Here is a 23,358-nt window from a genome sequence, read left to right as displayed (position 1 = left end):
GAATAGATTTCAGAAAATCTTTCTGGAATGAAATATCAGTGGAATGCATACCTCCAGGACATCAGAAGGTTGCCAATTTAAAATTGAAGCTCAGGTCAGGCACAATGGCACATGCCTATGAGCCCAGTGGCTTAGGAAGCTGAGGCAGGAGGATTGCAAGTTCAAAGCCAGCCTCAGCAACTTATCAAGGTCCTAAGCAACTTAGTGAGACGCTGTCTCAAAATAAAAGAATTTTAAAAAAGGGCTGAGGATGTGGGTCAGTGGCTAAGTGCCCTTAGGTTCAATTTCTGCTACCCAATAAATAAACAGCTGACCCTCTGTATCTAGGGATTTCACATCTGTGGTTTCAAACAACCTTAGATGGAAAACATTAAAAGAAAATTGTATCTGTACTGAAACTTACAGACTTTTCTTGTTATTTTTCCCTAAACAATATAACAACTATTAACAAAGCATTTATACTACATTAGGTATTAAAAGTAATCTAGAGATGATTCAAAGCATACAGAAAAAGCCAGGCATGGTGGCACACACCTGCAATTCCAGTGACTTGGAAGGCTCAGGCAGGAGGACTGTAAGTTCAAAGCCAGTCTCAGCAACATAGTGAGGCCCTATCTCAAAGTATAATATAAAAATGGGCTGGAGATGTGGCTCAGTGGTTAAGCACCCCTGGGTTCAATCTCTCTGGTACCAAAAAAAAAAAAATATATATATATATATATATGTGTGTGTGTGTGTATATATATATGTACATTGTTCATAAGAAATATGCAAATACTACACCACTTTAATATAAGGGACTAGAGCATCCATGGATTTTGGTACCCTCAGGGATTCTAGAACCAATCCCCAATGGTTACTGAGGGACAATTGTGCTTTCAAATGTGTTATAAAATTATTTGCAACCATAACCGAGAGGCAACTTTGGGAAAAAAAGCTGTCATTTTTTTCCTCTTTGTGAAACACGAGTTCATTTAATGAAAACTACACCACAGATACCAGGACTAATACACATGAACATGCAATTTTTTAAGCCACTTTTAGTTGGGTTCTGTTTCACAGAAAGAATTTTAAATGATATATTTGAAAATATCCTTATTTCGATCATGACTTACCAAACATAAAAAAGGAGTGTAGAAGGAAGAAAAGAATTCTTACCTTTTTGGGTACACATCCAACATTCACCTAGGGGGGGAAAAAATACATTAAGAAAATGAAACTCAAACCATCAAATGCACCTTTTCAAGAAATGAATGAGCATTGAATGAGACTTTCCTGAGTTCTAAGTCACTAGATTCTATAGTTACTTCCTTTTTTCTATCATACAGTTAGAAAAAGTAAGACTATTATTTTCCTTATGTGATGAAGTAGAACATATTATCAGCATTCTCTCAAGAAAAGGAGTCAGCAAGAAAGGAAAAAATGGCAATCAGATCATTTGAGCACATGTCTTGGAGGATTCCTGGAAACCTGACTGTGGAGTATATGGATAAAACATCTAGGATGGCCTCTGCTAAAACCACAAGCAGAAAATTATATTATTCCTCAGGGCCAAAACAACAAAATTCATCTGTACTATGAAGCCTTGATTCTTAGTATTCTAGCAGCCAATACACAAAGGAAAACAAACAGTTGTAATATTTCATCCACTAAAAAATCACCAAGATATTTAGGAAGGCAACTATTCAGATAAGGCTAGAGAAAAATTTCTTCCATCTGGGCATGGTGGCTCATGCCTGTAATTTCAGTGACTCAGGAGGCTGAGGCAGGGGAATCTCAAATTCAAGGTCAGCCTCAGCAACTTAGCAAGACCCCATCTCAAAATAAAAAATAAAAATTGTAGGGATATAGCTTTGTGGCAAAGCACCCCTGAGTTCAATATCTAATACTAAAAAAAGAGGAAAAAATTCCTCACAAGGATCTTTTTTTAATATTTTTAGGTACTAGAGACTGAACCCAGGGGCGCCACACCACTGAGCTACATTCCCAACCCTTTTTGAGACAGTGTCTCAAAAAAGTTGCTCAGACTGGCCTCAAACTTTCACTCTGCCACCATCTTCCAAATAGCTGGGATACAGGCCTGACCACCACACCCAGCCCAAGGATCTTTATAAACAAGATGCAGCATTCATCCTTATACACACATTTTTGTGCACATCAGTTAATTTTCTTTTGATTACTTCCTATTTTTTTTTAAACTGAGTTAATTAGGTCTCTGACTACAAGGCCTTAAGAGTTAGAAACATGAACTTAACTGAATGATTAACTACTCTGTGTTCCTAAGGGAGGAGTTGCTTGTAGAAGGAAAACTATGCTGATCTCACTTTTTTGAAGGACAAATTATAGACTTTTTAGTTCTCCAGACTTGCCATCTGATGTACATTTCAGATAACCTTTAATCTTATAAATACTGACTGCCAGGCGGTGGCTCTCTTGGCCACTAGGCGGCGGCTCTCTTGGCCACTATAATGAAGTTATAAAACTTAAACAAGGTATCAATCATGTATCTTAAAAAAAAAAATCAGTATATTCTGTCTGGTGCAGTGGTGCATGCCTGTAATCTCAGCCACTCCCAGGAGTATCACAAGTTCAAAGGCAGCCTGGATAATTTAGTCTCAAAATAATAAAAAGGTTGGGAGTGGAGCTCAGTGGCAGAGCACTTATGAATTAAATCCCCAGTACCACATAAAAAATAAAAAAATAAATCCGTATGTTCACTGTGCCTGTTGGCACAGTGTAAAGACCAAAACTTCAGATACTGGTAAACATCAAAAGCACAGACTATAAGGTATGCGGATTGGAATTTAGGATGCCAATCAACCACTGATAAAAGAAACCAGATAAAACCTAAATATATATTACAAATAATAAAAATTAATTGGAACTATGACTGTCTGAGCACTTAGCCTAAAGAAGTAACCTAAGATAGAGAAAAGCTATATGTACAAGGATGATTATGGTACATATAAGAAAATACTTGGTTATAATAATTTCCAGTATGCTGTTACTAGATAGAAAAATACATGTGGAAAAGCAAAAAAGACTCAAGGAAAACTACATTTAAAAAAAAAAAAAAAAAAAAAAAAGAGCTAGCCTCATATGGTGGTGCACACCTATATTCCCAGCTACTCAGAAGGCTGAGGCAGGAGCCAGCTTCAACAACTTAAGACTATTTCAAAGTAAAATCTGAAAAGAGCTAAGGATGAAGCTTGGTGGTAGTGCTCCGGCAACAGAGGCCAGGTGACTGGAGAAGGGTGCAGAATTCAAACCTACTAAAGAATCAATATTCACACCAACATACAGACATGCTATTCAGAAAATATTTTATATTAGCAGCTAGAACAATTTATGGCTTTCTATTTAGAATGCACACCCATCTGACTAAGCTGAGGATATGCTATTTCTCAATCTCCAAGTATGTGACAGTTTATGGGGACAAATGGAATAAGCCATTCTTAAAGAGGATGACAGGACTTTCTTAAATGCTAATAGCAAAGAAAGGCAGCTGAAATCCATCAGAAAGAATAATCCCAGTTCCTTAACAGGAATGATTATCATCAGACCTAAGTTTTCTAGTTCATTTGGTAAACAAAGTACTTCTCAGTGCTTTTGATCCACACCTTTATATCCTGCAGTTTTGTTGTTCGTTTGTTTTTTTAACTTTTATTTGCATTTATTTTATGCTGAATTTACTCCCATGCCATAAGTTTTTATTTTAGTTTCTTCTGGGATATCTTTTTCTTCTGGCAACCTCCTCTTCTGGCTTAGGGACAATCTGTTCCTTTTCAGTGAGGATCATCTCAGTGTGGCAGGAGGAACTCATGTATGGGTTAATCTCACCATGAGTTCTGTAAGTACTTACAGTGCATCTTGGGTGCTTTGTTCATCTGGATATGTTCAATGACCAGAGAATCTACGTCTAAACCTTTTAGTTCAGCATTACCCTCTACATGTTTAAGCATGTGCACCAAAAATTCAACACTCTTTTTGGGCCACTGTCCCTGTGTCCTGTCCCACTGTTTGGCCTGGGCACACCTCCCAACTCTACCACAATAAAGCTGGAATGGCACACATTGCTTCCTTAAAATGACAACTTTCAGATACTTGGTGGCTTTTCAGATATGCATACCTTTGATGGCCTGCACAGTTTCACAGGTGATCTTAAAGTGAACACAAAGATTTGAATCTCTTGATTTGCATGATTTTGAGGCGTTTTCTGGGTTAAGAGAGTAGCAGAGGACCATTTTCACAAATCACCTCCGGCCACTTATAGGAAGAGGAAGAGTGGTGGCTATGCCCTGCAGTTTACAGCCTACAGAACCCAAAGTCTTGAACAGACTCTCCGAAACCAGTTTACCCAAAAGTAGAGATGATTTTGGTATACTAAAGAAATACATACTACTTGTCCCCAGCCACCAGCTCCAGTTTCCCAGGAATCTTCATAAAAGCAATCCAAGGGCAGGTGCCTATAAACCCACAGTTTGGGAAGCTGAGGCAAAAGGATCAAAAATTCAAGATCAGCCTAGCGGGGCTGGGGAAATAGTTCAGTTGGTAGAGCGCTTACCTCACATGCACAAGGCCCTGGGTTCAATCCCCAGCACCACCAAAAAAAAAAAAAAAAAAAGAGATCATCCTAGGTAATTTAGCAAGACCCTATCTCAAAAATAAAAAATAAATAATAATAATAATAATAATAATTGGGAGGCCTCTAGGTAGGAGTGCAAGTTTAAGGCCAGCTTCAGTCACTTAGGGAGGTCATAAGCAACTCTGAGAGCCTGTCTTAAAATAAAAAGGAGCTGAGGATGTGGTTCAGTGGTCAAATACCACTGGGTTCAATCCCCCCTCAAACTTAATTTTATTAATAAAATAAAATAGGCTGGGGATGTCACTGGGTGGTAGAGCACCCCTGGGTTCCATTCCCTAGTATTGAAAGTAAAAAGAAAAAAAAGCAATTCAAGGAGTCATATAGCACTAAAATACTAAGATATTCGTAACTACTTTCACCTACCATCAGTTTATGCCAAACCTATGTTTGAAGCTATTTTACACGGGCTTAGAGCAATTTTTTAAAAAAGTTTGGAAAATGCTTCTCCTAAGGGTCAAGATGGCCTGACTTAACACTCTCTAATGCCTACTAGATGATTGATGTATTGTTGAGAAGTTTTTGCCTTTTTGTTATCTAAATGTTTTTTAGCTGACAGCACTCATTCATCTCAAAGTATGGATAAAACATCAACTTCTGCCAGGCATTACGCATGGTAAAGTACTGCTCTTGTGTAGTCTATAGTTCTAACCAGAAAGACCCTGAGCTTATGCAAGATACTGGCTCCAGGGTCAGCAGACAATTACTCTATTCCCTAAGACCACAGAGCGCTGGGCCAGAAATCTGAAGAGGGTGGTGGAAAACTGTGACCTTGGTAGGTCACACAATCTGTGCTCCAGCTTGGCTTACTTCACGGCCTAGGGATATGGCTGAAAGGAAGGCCAAGATCAAGAAATGCCAAGGGTCCTATTTTGGCAGTTCCTGGGAATAGGCCTCCAGGGGTTTCTGCTGGTTTTAGAGATCAAGTTAAACCCCTGGTCAGGAATGAAAAGCACATTTAATTACCTTCACCACAGGGAAGCCAGGGTAAAGAGCTATGTCCAGTCATGCTCATTCCTCCCTATTCCTTCCCCCTTCTTTAGCTGATGCATGCATGAGGTTGTCAGAAAGCACAGGTCTTGAATTCATCAGGTAGTCTGACTGAGCTCTCCCACTCAATGTAGGTAAGTTTCTGAATCTGAGTCGTTTCCTATTCCATAAAATGGGAATGGTGATACTTATAAAAGTTTTGAGGTTAGAGATAATGTAAAGCATTGATCTCTAATTTATGATATATCTGATAATGACATTAAAACTGAATTATTTTTGCAGTCTGCTGACTCCCCACATGGCACACAAGACATATGGAAAAGAGAGGCAATAAAGGGTTCTCCAGGTGGCTCCCTATCTGATACAAATCAAGTTTTGCCAGGAGTTTGCCTCCCAGACTTGGGAATTGGACAGGTGCACACCTGATAAACCCCCTCCCCAGGCATACAGCACTTTCCACCGCAAGGAACCTCCATTCACCAGGCGGGCACTAACCAACAAAGAGCTATTGGAAGACCCCAGAATCCTTCTGTTCAGTGGGCACACCAGCATTGGATCCCAGTGAGGACATAGCCCTTCCAAGTAGGAATAGAACACATATACAGGTAGCAAAATTCAGACTTCACTATTTTTCCTAGAGTGGCATGCTGACCTTCAATTTTGCCTAGAATGGGAAATTCTTCATACTGCCGATACTGGTGCAAAGAATGAGAAGTTAATTTATAATTGCAACTGCTACACATGTCACCTGTGCTCAGAAGTGACTTCCTTCCTGTTTTCTCCCTTCCAAACCTCACCAGAGTTGCCTCTAGTTTTCTCCTGTCTTCCTTCTTTACACCCTAAAATATAGTTGAAGGCTAGTATTAGAAAATGCACCAGTCATTGCTGGGTACAGGGATGCACACCTGTGATCTCAGCAAATAGGGAGGCTGAAACAGGAGGCTCATAGATTTGAGACCAGCCTCCGCAACTTAGAAGGAGTCCCGTCTCAAAATAAAAAATAAAAAGGGTTGGGGATAAGCTGGTGCAGTGGCACATGCACGCCTATAACACCAGCTGCTCTGAAGGCTGAGGCCGGATAGTGAGTTCAAAGCCAGACTCAGCAAAAGCGAGGCGTTAAGCAACTCAACAAGACCCTGTCTCTAAATAAAATACAAAAAATAGGACTGGGGATGTGGTTGAGCATCCCTGAGTTCAATCCCCAGTACCCACAAAAATAAATAAATAAATGGTTGGGGATGTAGCTCAAGGGTAAAGTGCTTCTGGGTTTTACCCTGGTACCTAAAAAAAAGGAAGGGAGGAAAGGACCAGTTGACAATTTTGAAGCAAAGTACTAGTGATCCATCAACTCATTTTTTTCTACAACTACATACTGAGTACCTGCTATGGGAAAGAACTGTTCTAAAGGCTTGGAATATATTGGTGATCAAAAGAGATGATCCCTAGCCAGATTGGGGTTGTGGCTCAGTAGCAGAGCATTTGCCTAGCATGAGGCCCTGGGGTTTGATCCCCAGCATGGTTTTAAAAAAAAAGCGGGGAATTAACAAAGAGTAACTAAAACTGTTTTTGCTCAATACTTCGCTAAGCAAAACATGATATTAAACTGAACCTCCCAGGAATCATCAAATTTAAAAAGACTGCTACTCTGGGGTATTCAGGAGGGTCCAGAAAAAAAATTTGTGAAATCAAACTCTTCTGGAATGTTGATGCTCACTACAGTGATATCTGTCCTATTATCTCCTGCCCCCATCTTCCAAAAAGAAAGAATCTGGGATCCCACATCCTAGTTACTATCTTATGTTACAATAAATGGTGAATAAATGGTTATTAGTAGTGACTGATTGGAGCTGGGTACAGTGGTACACACCTATAATCCCTGAGATTCAGGAGGCTGAGGCAGGAGGATCACTAGTTGGAGGTCAGCCTGGGCAACTTAGCAAGACCCTATTACAAAAATAAATAAATAAATAAAGCCAGGTGTGGTGGTGCACACCTGTAATTCCAGTGACTCAAAAGGCTTAGAAGCGTAGTCAGCCTCAGCAACTTTAGCAAAGTCCTAAGCACCTTATCTATCTCAAAAAAAAAAAAAAAAAAAAAAAAAATGTTGGGGATGTGGTTCAGTGGTTAAGTGCCCCTGGGTTCCATTCTTGGTACCAAAAAGAACAAAACAAAACAAAATAAATAAATAAGGGCTAGAGATGAAGCTCAAAGTGTGCAATTCCCAGTACCACCAAAAAAAAAAAAAAAAAAAAAAAAAATAGTGACTGGATCCACTTCTGAATGCTAGTATTTCCGTATCATTCCTTCAATTTCACTCTATAAAATATTCCCTGTTGCTATTTTTCCAAATATGTTTGAACAAGGAAATAGAAACTGTGAGATTGAGAGGTTATCTGATCCTGCAGATTAAGAGGGTTCTGAGGCAGACTGCAAAGCAATATTTTACTAAACCAGTGCAAAAAAGTAAACAATAAGGTAAATCAGTCAAAGTTTAACAATAGGTTGCACACTCCAACAATCCCCACCCTTTATGATTACTCCTTTGCTTAGCACTTATGAATACAGTTGGATTCCAAACCCACAAACCAAATTAGGGTAACTTTCAGATTTTAAGGGACACCTGTCAATCCTGAAGGAACTGACTGACAGCATTCCTTTAAACTGAGGTTCTTTAGCTGGGCACAGAGGCACATGCCTCCTCAGCAGTTGGAGAGGCTGACTGCAAGTCTGAGGCCAGCCTCAGCAACTTAGCAAGGACTAAGCAACTTAGAAAGACCCTGTATCAAAATTTTAAAAAGGGGTGGGGATGTGGCTCAGTGGCAAAGTGCCCCTGGGTTCTATCCCCAGTACCAAACAAATAAAAATAAATAAATTGAGGTCCTTTTAGGAAGTTACATTTAGATATGTATATTCAGTCATTGGGGGGTGGGAAATGTCACAATATCAAAGTACAAACTACTAACTCCAAGTTCAGTTATGATTTGCATATTGCTAAGGAATTGTTTGCAGCATAAATGAACAATAACCCACTGAGCAGCGCATTTCTTAGGCCTCTTTGACGGTCCCACCCCCAGACACACACATCTCTTTTGTGGCCTTCTTTAGTAAGAGCTGTGCGGTGCAGTTCACAACTTAGTGATGGGGAAGGCTCTGCCCTTTCACCAACCCTTACCATCCAACTCTCACTGGCAAGAACTACAGGCTGTCCTGCAGGAACCTGGCTCCTCTTTATCTCAAAATCAGTATACTCAGCAAGAATACAGAAGCATGTGCTCCCAGGGCCCTGGGGCAAAGGAACAGTAAGTCAGAGGACTTTTCCCCAAGCTGACTCTCCCAAAGTCTGCGTGGGCAGAGAACTACCTCAGAGACAAGCTCCCAGAGGCTCTATTTCACCTTTGGGCAAGCTCTGCATTGCTCTGTGGTCTTCATGTGATCACAACAGAAGCATTGGGTTTCGCTTTTTGTAGACTTGAAAACTGAATTTAAAGATCATCTCACATTTTTTTTTCTGTCTTCAGAAATAAGTGAATTAGGGCTGGGGAGATAGCTCAGTTGGTAGAGTGCTCGCCTCGCAAGCACTAAGGCCCTGAGTTCAATCCCCAGCACCGCAAAAAAAAAAAAAAAAAAAAAAAAAAAGTGAATTGCTAGGGGAAATCTAGGGCAAAACAGATACCTTAATATTTAATATGTATCCCAATACCCTACACAACCATACTCTATTTGGGGAGGAGGGTATTGTTTTTTGAGCCAAGATCTAAGTTGCTGAGGTCTTGCTAAAATGATGAGGCTTGCCTCAAATTTGTGATCCTGCTGCCTCAGCCAGCCACATTGTGTGTGTGGGTGGGTGGGGGATACTGGGCATTGAATCCAGGGGTGTTCTACCACTGAGCTACATCCCCAGCCCTTTTAATTTTTTGAGATGTCATCTTGCTAAATTACCAAGGCTGGACTTGAACTTGCAATTCTGCTGTCTCAGTCTCCCAAACTGCTGAGATATTACAGGTGTGTGCCACCATACTCAGACCAACCACACTTTTTTGCCTGATCCAGAAAAATAAGGACAGCCAGGTGTAATGATCCACACATGTAATCCCAGTTACTCAGGAGGCTGAGGCAGGAGGACAAGTTTGAGACCAGCCTCAGCAATTTAGCAAGGTCCTAAACAACTTAGCAAGACCCTGTCTCAAAAAAAATATGTAGCTAGGCATGGTGGCACATGCTGTAATTCCAGCAGCTCGGAAGGCTGAAACAGGAGGATAGCAAGTTCAAAAAAGCCAGTCTTAGCAACTTAGAGAGGCCCTAAGCAAACCGACACCCTCTAATAAAATATTAAATTTTTTTAAAAAATGAAAATTGCCCTGTGCACTATACTAAAACATGTTTTTAGACAATAATTTAAGAAATTTATATACAGGATATATTTCAAAGCTTAACTATTAATCAGATAATGGAGACAACAAATATCCTGAGAACTGCCTGACTACAATGAACTGTCTTGTGATGACAAGACCGATGCCATTTGCACATCCTTCCCATGCCTACCCCCACAATTTCCTTTAAAAGCATGTGCTTTTCCCAGAAAGCATTCTATTCTTTGAGATAACTTACATTTCCCTTGAATGTAATTTTTTTAAAGAATACTTTTAGTTGTAGATGGACACAATGCCTTTATTTTATTCATTTATTTTTATGTGGTGCTGAGGATCAAAGCCAGTGCCTCACATGTGCAAGGCAAGCACTCTACCACTGAGCTGTAACCCCAGCACCCTTGAATGTAAATTTGCTTCCTATTATTATCTCTACTTGTGCCTCTGCAACATCTTAAAATTATTTTCTGCAATGTCTGTCAAAGCCCCTCTCTGATGACAAAACTGCACTTAAATTATTTTCAACCCCATTTTAGCTTATAATATGTTAGTAAAGTGAAGGTGTTGGACAAAACAATACCTCTCATATTTCAATTAAGGTCTATATAAATCCAATCTTTAATGAAACAAAAAAGTGGGTATAGTGTTTCATTAAGCTAGGTATAGTCAAAGAATTATCTTTATTTGCATTACAACCTTATTTTTTTATTAAAACATTGTCTTGGGGCTGGGTGTGATGACATACACCTGTAATCTCAATGAGTTGGGAGGCTGAGGCAAGAGGATTACAAATTTGAGGACAGCCTCAACAACATAGCAAACCCTCAGCAACCTAGCGAGACCCTGCCTCAAAATAAAAAATAAGGACTAAGGATGTAGTTCTTTCTGTGGGTAACTGCCTGCGGGTTCAGTCCCCAGTACCATTGTTTTGTCCTTTTTTTTTTTTTTTTTTTTTTTTTTTTTTACAGACTGCTTTTTGATTCATTGTACACAAATGGGGTACAACTTTTCATTTCTATGGTTGTACACAATGTAGATTCACACCATTCGTGTAATCATACATGTACATAGGATAAAATATCTGCTTCAGTTCACTATCTTTCCTTCCCCCGTCCCCTCCCGCCCCATTCCCTCTATACAATCCAAAGTTTCTCCATTCTTCTCTTACCCACCTGACACTCTCCCCCTCTTATATATCATCATCCACTTATCAATGAATACATTTGGTCTTTGTTTTTTTTAGGGCTGGCTTATTTCACTTAGCATGATATTCTCCGACTCCATTCATTTACCAGCAAATGCCATAATTTTATTCTTCTTTATGGCTGAGTAGTATTCCACTGTGTATTCTTATCCATTCATCAACTAAAGGGTATCTAGGTTGGTTCCACAATCTAGCTATTGTGAATTGAGCAGCTAAAAACATTGATGTAGCTGCTTTATTGTAGTATGCTGATTTAAAGTCCTTTCGGTATAAACCGAGGAATGAGACAGCTGGGTCAAATGGTGGGTCCATTCCAAGTGGTTCAGTGGGGAAATTGCCTGTGGGTTCAATCTTCAGTACCATCAAAAAAAAAAAAAAAAAAAAAAAAAAAAAAAAGTTGGCTAAATAAATGAACAAAAATAAAACAATTAGAAACAAAAAACAATCCTGCTAAGTAGAAATAACCACTGCTAGAGAAAGACCAAATGAACTCTCCATGTAATTTTATCCATGAAAACTTAATAATTTAACCAAACTTCAAGGAGGGGAGTGTGGCTCAAAAGTAGAGCACTTGCCTAGCATGCACAAGGCCCTGTGTTTGATCCCCAGCACTGCAAAAACAATTAAAAAATTTAAAAAATCACCAAGTTTTAAAATTACAGTAATGCATTTTATTTAGGAAGGAACTAGGTGGAGAATCAATCTTAAAGAAACTTCTATCTGGGATATTTCTCAATAATATCATTTACTACAAGGCCATTTTTGCCACTCTCCTGCTCAGACCATTTTACCGTTGACTGTGCTTCCAGAGAATCCACCTTTAAAAAAAACCTATCCATCAGCTCCCATCTGTTAGCTTTATTAAGAATAAAAGACACCCTTTGTTCCAAACAACATACCCTGCTATATGTCTTTGCCCCACACCCTTCCAAGTCCAAGAACAATATTCATCCTTCAAGTTTCAGAAAGATGTTGTTTCCTTCCAGAAATCTTCCCATGGTGTCGAGGCAGAAGTGAGAATTCCAACTCCTTTCTTAACTACTTTAATTGGTTATTACTTGCAACAATTAAGACAAGGCCACCCCACTTTGCAGTTCAACTGTCCACATTTGGTCTCCTCCACCATACTGTAAATTCCCTGAAGGGATCTTTGTCTTACAAATGTCTGTATTTATCTTTTTCTCTGTCTTCATCAATCCAAGAAATGAATACGTAAACAAATACATGAACAGAAAGCCTCAATTCTCCCTACACCTGCTTGGAAATCACTGCACATAAGTAGTTTATTATTGCAACTATGAATAGCCCACATAACTGTAATCCTTGAACAAATCTAAACCCACGTCTTATCTATTGTTTCTACCTCCTCAAATTCACTACCACCTACACCCTTCCTTGTAACTCAAAACCAAAAGTAAGAGAAAAGCCCTAATGTAACATCATTAAAATACTAAATAGATGACTTCCCAAAAATATCAATGCTTAGATGGAAATATAAGCTGCTACAGGAGGATGAGTTGAGCAACATCAGGTACTCAACAAAGCATTAAATAAAAAGGCTGACCGTCCTGGGCTGTCCTTTTGCTTTCTCTCCCAAGTGGTTTATCTCTCACTGTACTCATGTTCCTAATGAACCTAAAAATGGGTCAGCCCCTTCTTGATTAATACCAGTATAACCAGCAATGACAGCACATGCCACACACTGATAATGATATATATAAACAAGGAAGAAGGTAAACAGAAAAATGTAGAGTGGTACATAGGTGAGAAGGGATCAAGTGCTCTTACTAGTTGAGATGAAGATTGGGGAACCTCTGAGTGGTATCCCTCAATCTGCCTTTTGCAGAGACAGACTTCTGGTCTTTCTGCTCTAAAGTGTCAAAGTGCATGTCAATAATTAACAAGAGGTTTTTCCTTTCTCCCCATCCCCTTCTTCACTTTGAACTTGAGCACTTAACAATCAGTCAGTCTTTCATAGCTGCTCAACACCAGTTTCATTCCTTTCACAAATGGTTATGGAACAAGGTACTTTGTTAAGATAATGAAAGTTACACCAACACAGGAACCCATCCCTGCCCCTAAGGAGTTGCCAATTTAGTATAATTTAAATATAAGTCTTCAAAGGAATTTAAAGAACCTATTCCCAAATCCCAAATTAGTCTTGGATTCATCATTTTAAAAGTCAGCAGCAAATACCTCACCCAAATCTTGTGATAAAAAAGGACATACTAATAGCCTTGGTACAAAACTTACGTTTCAAAAATCACAAATAACTATTTGTATTTCAAATTGTATTTCAAAATGTATTTCAATCTCAGGATTTACAACCTTTTTGTGTGTGGAGGGGGTGTTAAAAATCTTCTCCCAAATAAACAAAAACAAAAGTCTGAGAGATCACCTATCAGTGACTTCAAAGCCTTTTATCAAGGTAATGTGTTGTAAGTTCTCGGTATTGGCTAAAACTCAGATCACCTGCGGAGCTTCTGAAACTCCTCAAACTGGGGCTGCTCTTCAGATCAATTAAGTCAGAAGTCCTAGGATGGGAATCCACGAAGCATAACTTTAACTCCTCAGGTGATGTGAATGTGCAACCAATGTTAAACTGCTGCTATAAATCATACTGTCCCTGAAATAGACGAGAAAGGACCCGTCCCCACAGACCACTTTCAGTTTTCCCAGATGCAATCTTGGGTTTCATGGATCCTTTTAGGTGCATAACAGGAATGCAATTCTCTCCCACCAGAAATGAGGATGCAAAGAAGTTATGTTCGATTTAAGAAACTACGACTTTCGTTAATATTGCACCTGTGCGGGGACGCGCGCAGACTCAGCATCAGGGGCCGCAGAGAAGCTCCTTTACACTTAACTCCACCTGATAGGGTGCTGGCCTCAGAAGCAGTGTGGGAAAGCGCGGCGCCGGGGGCCGCCCTCTGGGCAGGGACAAGGTGGTTCCCAGTAGGCAAGGGGACGGTTTTCTCCTGTAAATGCTAGGACTAAAAGGGGCTGAGAATACGGCGCTGCAAAGCCCCAGGCGCGAGGCACAGCGCCCAGAGGGCCGCAATACTCACGCAAGTGCCTCCCAGTTTGTGGCTCTCCACCACCGCGGCCCTGGCGCCGAGCTCCGCTGCCCGGCGCGCGCTGGCCAGCCCGCCGGAGCCGCCCCCGATCACCAGGTAGTCGTAGGAGGCCACCGCGGCGGGAAGTGGACACTGTGGCTGAAGCTCCTGCTTGCACGCCATGGCTTGGGAGAGGGCGCGCAGGGCTCCGGCGGGCCCAGGCGGAGGCAGCGGGAAGCCGTGGAAGGTGCACGCAGCCAGCCGCCAGCTCGGCCCTGCGCTCGCGCTCAGCGCGCGGGGCAGCAGAGCCATGCACACGGAAGTAGCGCGGGGAGGGGGAGCGACCCAGGGGCGGGCCCCGGGGGAGGGGGTTTGGGCCGCGGGCAAGCGCAGCCTCACGGTGACTAAGCACCCGGCCGCCGCGCGGGAGCGGGCGGAGGAGGGGCTGACGCTGGGGGTTGGGGCTCACCACCGCGCCCGGGGCCGCCTCCCGGTCCCCCTGCAGTGACGGCGAGAGGCGCCTACCCCTGCGAGGAGCCCGGGGCTTTCTTCGTTCTGGCCTTCGCCGGAGCGCCTGGGTCCCTACCCCACCCCCCGGGCGGCAGTGGCCGGATACAGGCATTTGAAGGCGCGAGGGGTGAGGTGAAGCATGAACATCCTCTCCTGTTTCACCCATCCTCTGGAAGAGAAGAACTTTGCCCTCTATTATTGCAGAGATTAAGTTTCTCAGTTTGTTCTGGAGACCACCTGGATTGCCAGTTTCTGGGCCCTGACCAGGAGTTGGGAATTTACATTCTAAACCATGCTTCCCCCGCTCCCCACCCCCTCAACCCCCGCCGTGAGGTGATTCTGTTCTTTTTTGGAACTGGGGATTGAATCCAGGGACTCTTGATTACATCCCCAACCCTTAAAATGTTTTTTGTTTTTGTTTTTCAGACAGGGTCTCACTGAATCACTGAGGTCGGCCTCCAATTTGCTATCCTATCTCAGCCTCCCCAGCCTCTGGGATTAGGAGTGCGCCACCATACCCAGCTCAGTGATAATTCAAAGCCAGCCTAAGTCTTCAAGTGATTCTTAAGCACATTTAATTTGAGAAACTTGGAATAATGGATTGAATCACAATGACAATGTTCTTCCACAGAAGAATAAAGATAGAATCTAGATGGAAGACACAAAGTGTCCCAAACTGTAGAGACGGGGGTATTCTTTTGTAATATTGTAGCCATGGCTTTGAATTTGTGTCATAATAAGCCAAGATCTTTTGAATTTGTGTCATGGGAAGCCCAGATCCGGGCCAGTATACCACAAGGACACTATACAGGTCAAGGTTGACAGCCCTATTGGCAAAGAAATGAAGGTCTGGGCTTCAAAGCTGCTAGGCCAAGATAAGAGGGGAAATGGAAATCAACTGCACCCTATTACAATGTATTCAAAATTTTAAAGCATTTACCCCCTAATTAAGAAGTGATAAAGAGCCAGGCACGGTGGCACAGGCTCAGGACTTATAGGCAGGAGGATCAGGGAAAGTCAGTCTTCAGCTAAGCAACTCAGTGAGACCCTGTCTCTAAATTAAAAAAAAAAAAAAAATAGGACTGGGGATGTGGCTCAGTGGTTGAGTGCCCCTGAGTTTAATCCCCAGCACACACACCCCTACCCCCCACCCCCCACCTGGCCGCCCAACAACAAAAAAGTGATACAGAGAGCATTCCTGTAATCCCAGTAAATTCAAGGCCAACCTTGGCAACTTTGTGAGACACTGTCTCAATAAAAAGCGCTGGGGAGATAGCTCGGTGGTAAAGCACTACTTTTTCAATTTCCATTACCAAATAAATAATAATGACATAAATTAGTGGGTTCAATCCCCAGAACTAAAAAACAAACAAAACACCTAGAGAAAAGGGAAAACTTTATCATGGAAAAAAAATTATAGAAGGAAGCCAAGCATGATAGGGCACGCCTATTAGGAAAGCTGAGGCAGATGGAAAGTAGGTCACCCTTGGCAGCTTAGAGGGACCCCTATCTCAAAATAAAAAGGACTTGGGGTTGCGGCTCTCTGGTACCATGAGGTGAAAGTCTGATGGGGAAAAGATGATATAGTTTCAGAATATACCCCTATGAATTAATTGTTGGTCACAAAGGGAAAAAGGCAATATTATAGTAAGGACGGGGTTATAGCTTAGTGGTAGAGCATTTGCCTAGCATGTGTGAGGCCCTTGGTTCAATTCCCAGCACCACCAATAATAAAACAGTGAGGCAGGCACCACACGACAATTGTCCAAATGGTTGAAGTTCTTATTGCTAAAAGTGAGATATGATCGTATGCTTAGTGCTTCAATAAAAAACATACAGTTTATGTAATTTTCCTGTTAAAAATTCCATTATCTGCCAGCTGAGGTAGTACAGGCCTATAATCCCAATGACTTGGGAAGATCACAAGTTCAAGGCAATTTAGTGACTAAAAATAAAAAAATTTAAAGGGCTCAGTGGTATAGCATTTACCTAGCATGTTTGAGGCCCTGAGTTAAAAAATAAAAATGACTGGGGATGGTGCTCAGTGATTGAGAGCAGTTGCCTAGCATTTTGAGACCCTTGAGCTTGGTCCCCAGTAATGGGGAGAAAAAAAAAAAAAAGTCAACAACCTGAATCTAATCATGAGGCAACATTTGAAAAACCCAACTCATTAAGAATTTTACAATTAGCTATTACTCTTCAGCACTCTTTAAAAATGATTATTTTGAAAAGATTAAGGAACTATCCCAGATTTTAAAAATTGAAGAAATAGAAATAAAGGCAAGGCTTGATCTTGGATGGGATTCTCCATTAGGAGAGATTTGCTATAAAGGACAATTGGTAAAATATGAATATGTTCTGTATAACACACGAGTGTTGTATCAATGTTAAAACCTCCTGAGTTAATTGAGTGCAGTGACACACACCTGTAATCTCCGTGCCTCTGGAGGCTGAGGCAGGAGGATTGTGAGTTAAAAGTCAGCCTCAGCAACTTAGTGAGACCCTGTCTCTAAATCAAATATAAAAAAGGGCTGGGGATGTGGCTCAGTGGTTAAGTGCCCCTGGGTTCAATTGGTACCAAAAGAAAAAAAAAAAAAAAAAGAAAAGAAAAGAAAAAAAAGAAAAAGAAAACCTCCTGAGCTTGATAACTACAGTGCAGTTAAATGAGAGAATATTCTTGTTCATAAGAGATATACAGATATACTGATCTATTTAATAATAGATTTTGTTTCAGATAAATTTAGATTCAAATCCCATCACAGGTATCCTTAGCCCCTTAACCTAAGAGTCAGTTTCTTCATGATACTGGGAAGCTGTTTGTTTTGTTTGGTTGTACTTGGGATTGAACCCAGAAGCCCTGTACCACTGAGGTTCATCTCCAGCCCTTCTATTTATTTTTAATTTTTGATGCTGAGCATTGCACCTAGGGGCACTTCACCACTGAGCTGCATCCCCAGCCCTTGTAAATTTTAAATTTTGAGACGGAGGTCTGACCAAGTTACTTACAGTCTCACTAATTTGCTGAGGCTGGCCTCAAATTTGTGATCCTCCTACCTCAGTCTCCCAAATTGCTGGGATTACAAGCATGCACCACCTGGCCCAGCTGTGAGGCTGTTTTTATTGTGCTCAGAAATCACTTGAGAAAATGTTTAAGAATCAGCTTGAATTGAACTTAGCCTGGTTATCTTCAATTACTAGTATGCAAATATAAAAAATGAGGCTGACAAAAAGGAGGTAAACATGTCAAAGAGAATAATAATTTAAAGGTGGAGGAAATGAGCCAGTAGGAACTGGAAATAGTAAGCAAAGCAGTGCAGATTGAGTGGACAGTAGGCAGCTCAAGGGGGATAACAGGAGATGGGTGGAGTACTGGAAAGCCTTGGGTGTAACCAGAATATGGTGTTTAGATTTTAGTCCACATGTAATGAGATTTCTCAAAGATGTCTTTCCTTGGGAATCTGAAACAAACTGCAGAAGGTGAAACTGGCAGTATAAAAGGCAAAAGTAATAAAAGTAATAGGTGGCAGTAAGGGAGAAGAGACAAGAAAGAATAGATTCTAGAGTGAAGGAGTGAAATTGAGACAGGCATAGTGATGCACACCTGTAATGTAAGCTATTCATCCTAGCTACCTGGCATGTATAAATGTATATGTATATGTCCATTCATTCAACAAATATCTACTGCTAAACCTTTTTTTTTTTTTTTTTTTTTTTTTTGGTACTGGGGATTGAATTCAGGGGTGCTTAACCACTGAGCAACATCCCCAACCCTTTTTAAAAATTTTTATTATGGGACAGGGTCTTACTAAATTGCTCAGGGTCTCCATAATTGCTGAGGCTGGTTTACAACTTACACTCTTCCTGCCTCAGCCTCCTGAGTTGCTGGGGTTACAGGTGTGCTTAACTCTTTTTGCTCTGTAAAAAATTGAACAAACATATTCATGCCCTCTTGAGACTAACAGTGTAATAGAGAAGAACAATATTTAAATAAAAAACTAAAAAATAAAAATAATAAAATAAATAAAAAACTACATAATTATTTTATAAGGCTGGTGGGCTGCGGTTATAGCTCAGTGGTAGAGCACTTGCCTAGCATGTGTGAAGCACTAGATTCGATCCTCAACACCACATAAAAATAAATAAAATTAAGGTATTGTGTCCATCTACAACTAAAATAAAATAAAAGACTGTGGTAAGTGCTCTAAAGGAGAAGTATAGGGAAATATGAAAGAGCAAACCAAGTACAGTCAGACTTTTAAATGCACCAGTCTCCTGTATAGAGACCTGTGTTTTCCCTTTTCCAAAAATCTCAGATCTTTTCTGAGGGTCAGGAGAAACAGCCTTGCAGAATAGGTAAGGGTTTGTGGGTACTGCATTTTAAATGGACTTCCTCTCACCTATTTGTCTTTGGTTTAGCTCCCCCTTCACCTATACTCATTCTCAGAGATACCTGAATGCTTCCAATTCCTTTGGTATTCTGAAGATTTTGCAGGTAATCATTTTAGTGTATAGCATTTACCTATTGCTAATTTGGGTTCTATTTTCATGAGTCTGATAAGTCTTTGCTGCTTTTTCATGTTATCTTCCAAGTTTTTTGTCTTGTATTTTCAGTTTCTGTTCTCTGTTCCCTGTATTTTTGTGGGCTTGGGCCTTTTAACATCTTTTTTTTTTTTTTTTTTTTTTTTTTTTTTGGTACTAGAGGTACTAGAGATTGAACCTGAACCCAGGGGCACATCCCACCATTTTTAAATTTTTATTTTGAGATAGGGTCTTTTTTAATATTTTGTTTTAGTTGTAGGTGGATATAATACCTTTATTTTATTTTTATGTGATGCTGAGGATCGAACTTGGGGCCTCATGCATGCTAGGAGAGCACTCCACCACTAAGCCACAATCCCAGCCCTGAGATAGGGTTGTGTTAAGTTGATTAGGGCCTCCCTAAATTGCTGAGGCTGGGCCTCAAACTTGTGATCCTTCTGCTGCAGTTTCCAGAGTTGCTGGGATTACAGGTATATGCCACCATATTTTTTTTTTTTTTGTCATGTTAGTGAATTTTTCAAGGGAATCAAAAATTGCCTCATGTCTTTGTCCCTTCAGACTTACCCAAAAGTTATTACAAGTGAAAATAAGCTAGGCACAGGTTGAAGCAAGAGGATCACAAAGTCGAGGCTAAATGTGGGCAACACAGCCGGACCCTGACTCAAAAAAGAAACCCATTCTTTGTAGAAAACTTAATATTTGGTCAAAAAGAGAATACATAGCTGATAAAAATAGTGTCATTTCCCAGCACCACAAAAACTAGAACTATGAGAAAATTCCCAGCATAAGCCAGAGTTCTAAGTCATTGAGTATACTACCCATGTCAATAAACTTCACATTTCTCTTGTTAATTTGTCTTTTGTTATAGGTATGTCAACTAAGAACTAAGATGGGTAGAGGTGATCTTGAGCGATATATATATATATATATATATATATATATATATATATGCCATAATGATATGCATGCTGAAGTATTTTGGGGAAATTATACTAATGTTTTCATCTTGAAGTGCTTCAAACATAAGATAGGGGCTGGGGCTGTAGCTCAGTGGCAGAGTGCTTGCTAGCCTGTGTGAGGCACTGGGTTCGATCCTTAGGACCACATAAAAATAAACAAATAGAAGAAAGGCATGCTGTCTATCTACAACAATGAAAGAAAGAAAGAAAGAAAGAAAGAAAGAAAGGAAGGAAGGAAGGAAGGAAGGAAGGAAGGAAGGAAGGAAGGAAGAAAGGAAGGAAGAAAGAAAGAAAGAAAGAAAGAAAGAAAGAAAGAAAGGATAGATTGAGGAAAAGATGGAGGGTTTGAGAGATGCTAAGGTTTGGATATGGCTTGAGCGTGTCCCCCTAAAGGTTCATGTGTTAGGAACTTGATCCCTAGTGCGGTGGTCCTGAGAGGTGGTGAGATCTAGTGGGAGGTGGTGATAGTCAATTTTCTATGAGAAAATACCTGAGGGACTGGGGATGTAGCTCAGTAGTAGAGCGCTTGCCTAGCATGCATGAGGTCCTGGGTTCAATTCCCAATCCCACAAAACAACCTGATAGTCAGGTGTGGTGGTTCACACCCATAATCCCAGTGACTGAGAAGCCTGAGGTAGGAGGATTACAAGATCAAAGCCAGTCTCAGCAATTTAGCCCTATCCTTTCTCGATCCTTTCTTAGGGTTGGAGATGTGTGTTAAGTGCCCCTAGGTTCAATCTCTGATAAAGAGGCTGAGGGTTTAGCTTTGTATCAGAACACTTGCTTAAGGCCCTGGGTTTGCTTCCTAGCACTGACTCTTCTATGAGATATTTATAGCCCTTATAAAATCACCACTAAGAACCAAGACCTCTATATCAATCAACGTGACTTTACTGTTTCAGGAAATTCTGCCACAAGATGCATTGAGAGACTGAGTTGAGCCATCAGTTGGGCAAATCATTTTCCTTATAGAAAAAGGGCCAGGGTTGGGGATGTCATTGGGTGGTAGAGTGCTTGCCTAGCATGTACAAGGTCCTGGGTTCAATCTCCAACACCATAAAAAGGGTGGGGGCCAGGGGGAAAAAAGCAACTTTGACTCCAATTCCTTCTCCTTGTTGGCGGCACAACCAATTCCTTCTCCTTGTTGGCGGCACCGATCCCAAACTATCATATGAACTGTGACTAATATCAATGTGATGCCTGTTTGGAAAGACCACCTAAAATTGCTCCAACCTAGACTAGAGAAACCTATAGGGGCTGGGGATATGGCTTAGTTGGTAGAGTGCCTGCCTTGCAAACACAAGGCCCTGGGTTCAATCCCCAGCACCGCAAAAAAAAAAAAAAAAAAAAAAGAAACCTATAAAAACTAACTTTTATTCAGGTGTAGTGGTGTACACCTGTAATCCCAGTGACTCAGGAGACTGACACAGAAGAATCCCAAGTTCAAGGACAGTTTCAGCAATTTAGGGAGACTCTGTCTCAAAAAATAAATAAAGGTTGGGGATGTAGTTTAGTGGTAGAGCACCCCTCCGTTAAATCCCTAGTATTACAAAAAACAACAGAAAACACCTTTTACCCCTATCCTCTGAGATACTTCTAAAATTCCATCAAAGTAGCATTCTCCCTTAATTGCACTTAAGAAACTCTGTTTAAGTATTGATCAGGTTCTTCTGGTAGTCTTTTTGTGGTGGTGGTGAGTTGATAATTGTAGTGAAAGGGAGTTCACAATCAACAAATCTGGAAAATGCTGGTTCCCTACATGTTAAGCGCCAAAGCAAATCTGTAGTAGTTTCAAACTTCTACCTTTTGGTCCAGACAGAAATTCCATGTCATCATCAATAGATGATGGAAGTTAAGCAGGCAGAAAAAAATACCTAAAAGAGGAAATCATACCAAATAAAGCTGGTAAGAACTGTAGAACCTTCTCTCCTGTCCTAATGCACAATGGACACTGGATATAAATAGCAATGGGAACATCTGAATGAGTCAGTATGGTTTCTTGGTAAGCCATATTGTAATTCCTTGTTAGCTTCAGATTGTGCTCACATACTTAGTACATTTTTTTTTTTTTTTAATTGCTGGGGACTGAAACTGGTGCCTTGTGCATGCTAGGCAAGGGATCTACCACTGAGCCACATCCCCAGCCCTATTTTGCACCTTTTTGCAGATGAAATTCTTGGCCTATAGATAAAGCAGTTTTTTGTGATCCTTGCTCCAACCTACTTCTGAGCACTTGCATTCAGTCTTTAAACTGCAGCAACAGGGGGTTGGGTGGGGATTGGGGGTATTGCTCAGTGACAGAACACTTGCTTAAACTGCAGCAATATTTTAACCTCTGGTGGTTCCTCTGCACTGTTTCCTAAATTTGAAATCCCACCCTTTCTCTTAGATTCTGCTGCCCAAATTCCTAACTTCCTAATCCCACAAATTTCTAACCTTTACAGCACACTTTAGGTATATTTGCTGAAGAATTGCTTCCCCAAGTCTGCAGTGTAAGGTTCTGTAGTATATACCCTGTCAGAGCACACATGTATTGTATTGTATATGTTTACAGGGGTATATTTCCCACTAAACCAAGTTTCTGTTTTTCTTTTTTGCAGTACTGGGGATGGGCACCAACACACCTAGTTAAGCTATTTATTGAGGTTGAATTAAAAAACTTATACATATTTGAATTTCCTTGAGTTATATAGTACTAGGCAAGGTGCGGCACTCAGTGTTACTTGAACTAAATCGAAGTTTAAGTGAGGTACAGTGGCCATCCCTGTAATCCCAGTCACTACAGAGGTCAAGGCAGAAAGATTACAGATTTGAGGCCAGCCTCGATATTTAGCAAGACCCTGTCTCAAGATGGCCTTTTGAAAGTTTGGGGATGTAGCTCAGAGGTGGAGCATCCCTGGATTCAAGCCAAGTACTATGAAACAAACAAATAGAAGGGTGAGTGGGAGGATTGATCAATGGGTCATAAAAGGGAAATTATCTTGTTGTTGTGGGATTAAACCCACCACTAATTACCCAGCTCTTTAAAAATTTCCTTTTGAGACAAGGTCTTGCTATTGTCAGGCTGGTTTAGAACTTGCTATCCCTCTGC

General features: G+C 40.8%; 1 protein-coding gene and 1 pseudogene across 2 annotated transcripts in view; both read right to left on the bottom strand.

Moving 5' to 3' along the window:
• The window catches only part of GSR (glutathione-disulfide reductase), a 42,168-nt gene extending 27,312 nt beyond the window's left edge, over positions 1–14,856 (bottom strand). The window contains exons 1-2 of the mRNA XM_079140228.1: positions 14,272–14,856; positions 1,159–1,185 (exon numbers count right to left, since the gene is read on the bottom strand). Of these exons, the coding sequence (XP_078996354.1) occupies positions 1,159–1,185; positions 14,272–14,571 (327 nt within the window). The 5' untranslated portion in view covers positions 14,572–14,856. The remainder of the gene's footprint in view (positions 1–1,158; positions 1,186–14,271) is intronic.
• On the bottom strand, positions 3,648–4,609 carry LOC306661344 (large ribosomal subunit protein uL22-like; annotated as a pseudogene). The gene has a single exon. The product of its transcript is annotated as a large ribosomal subunit protein uL22-like (transcript).
• Positions 14,857–23,358: the final 8,502 nt, after the last annotated feature.

Source organism: Sciurus vulgaris (genome assembly GCF_902686455.1).
Source record: "Sciurus vulgaris genome assembly, chromosome: 5".
Lineage (NCBI taxonomy): Eukaryota > Metazoa > Chordata > Mammalia > Rodentia > Sciuridae > Sciurus > Sciurus vulgaris.
This window is presented reverse-complemented; position numbering and strand designations above follow the sequence as displayed.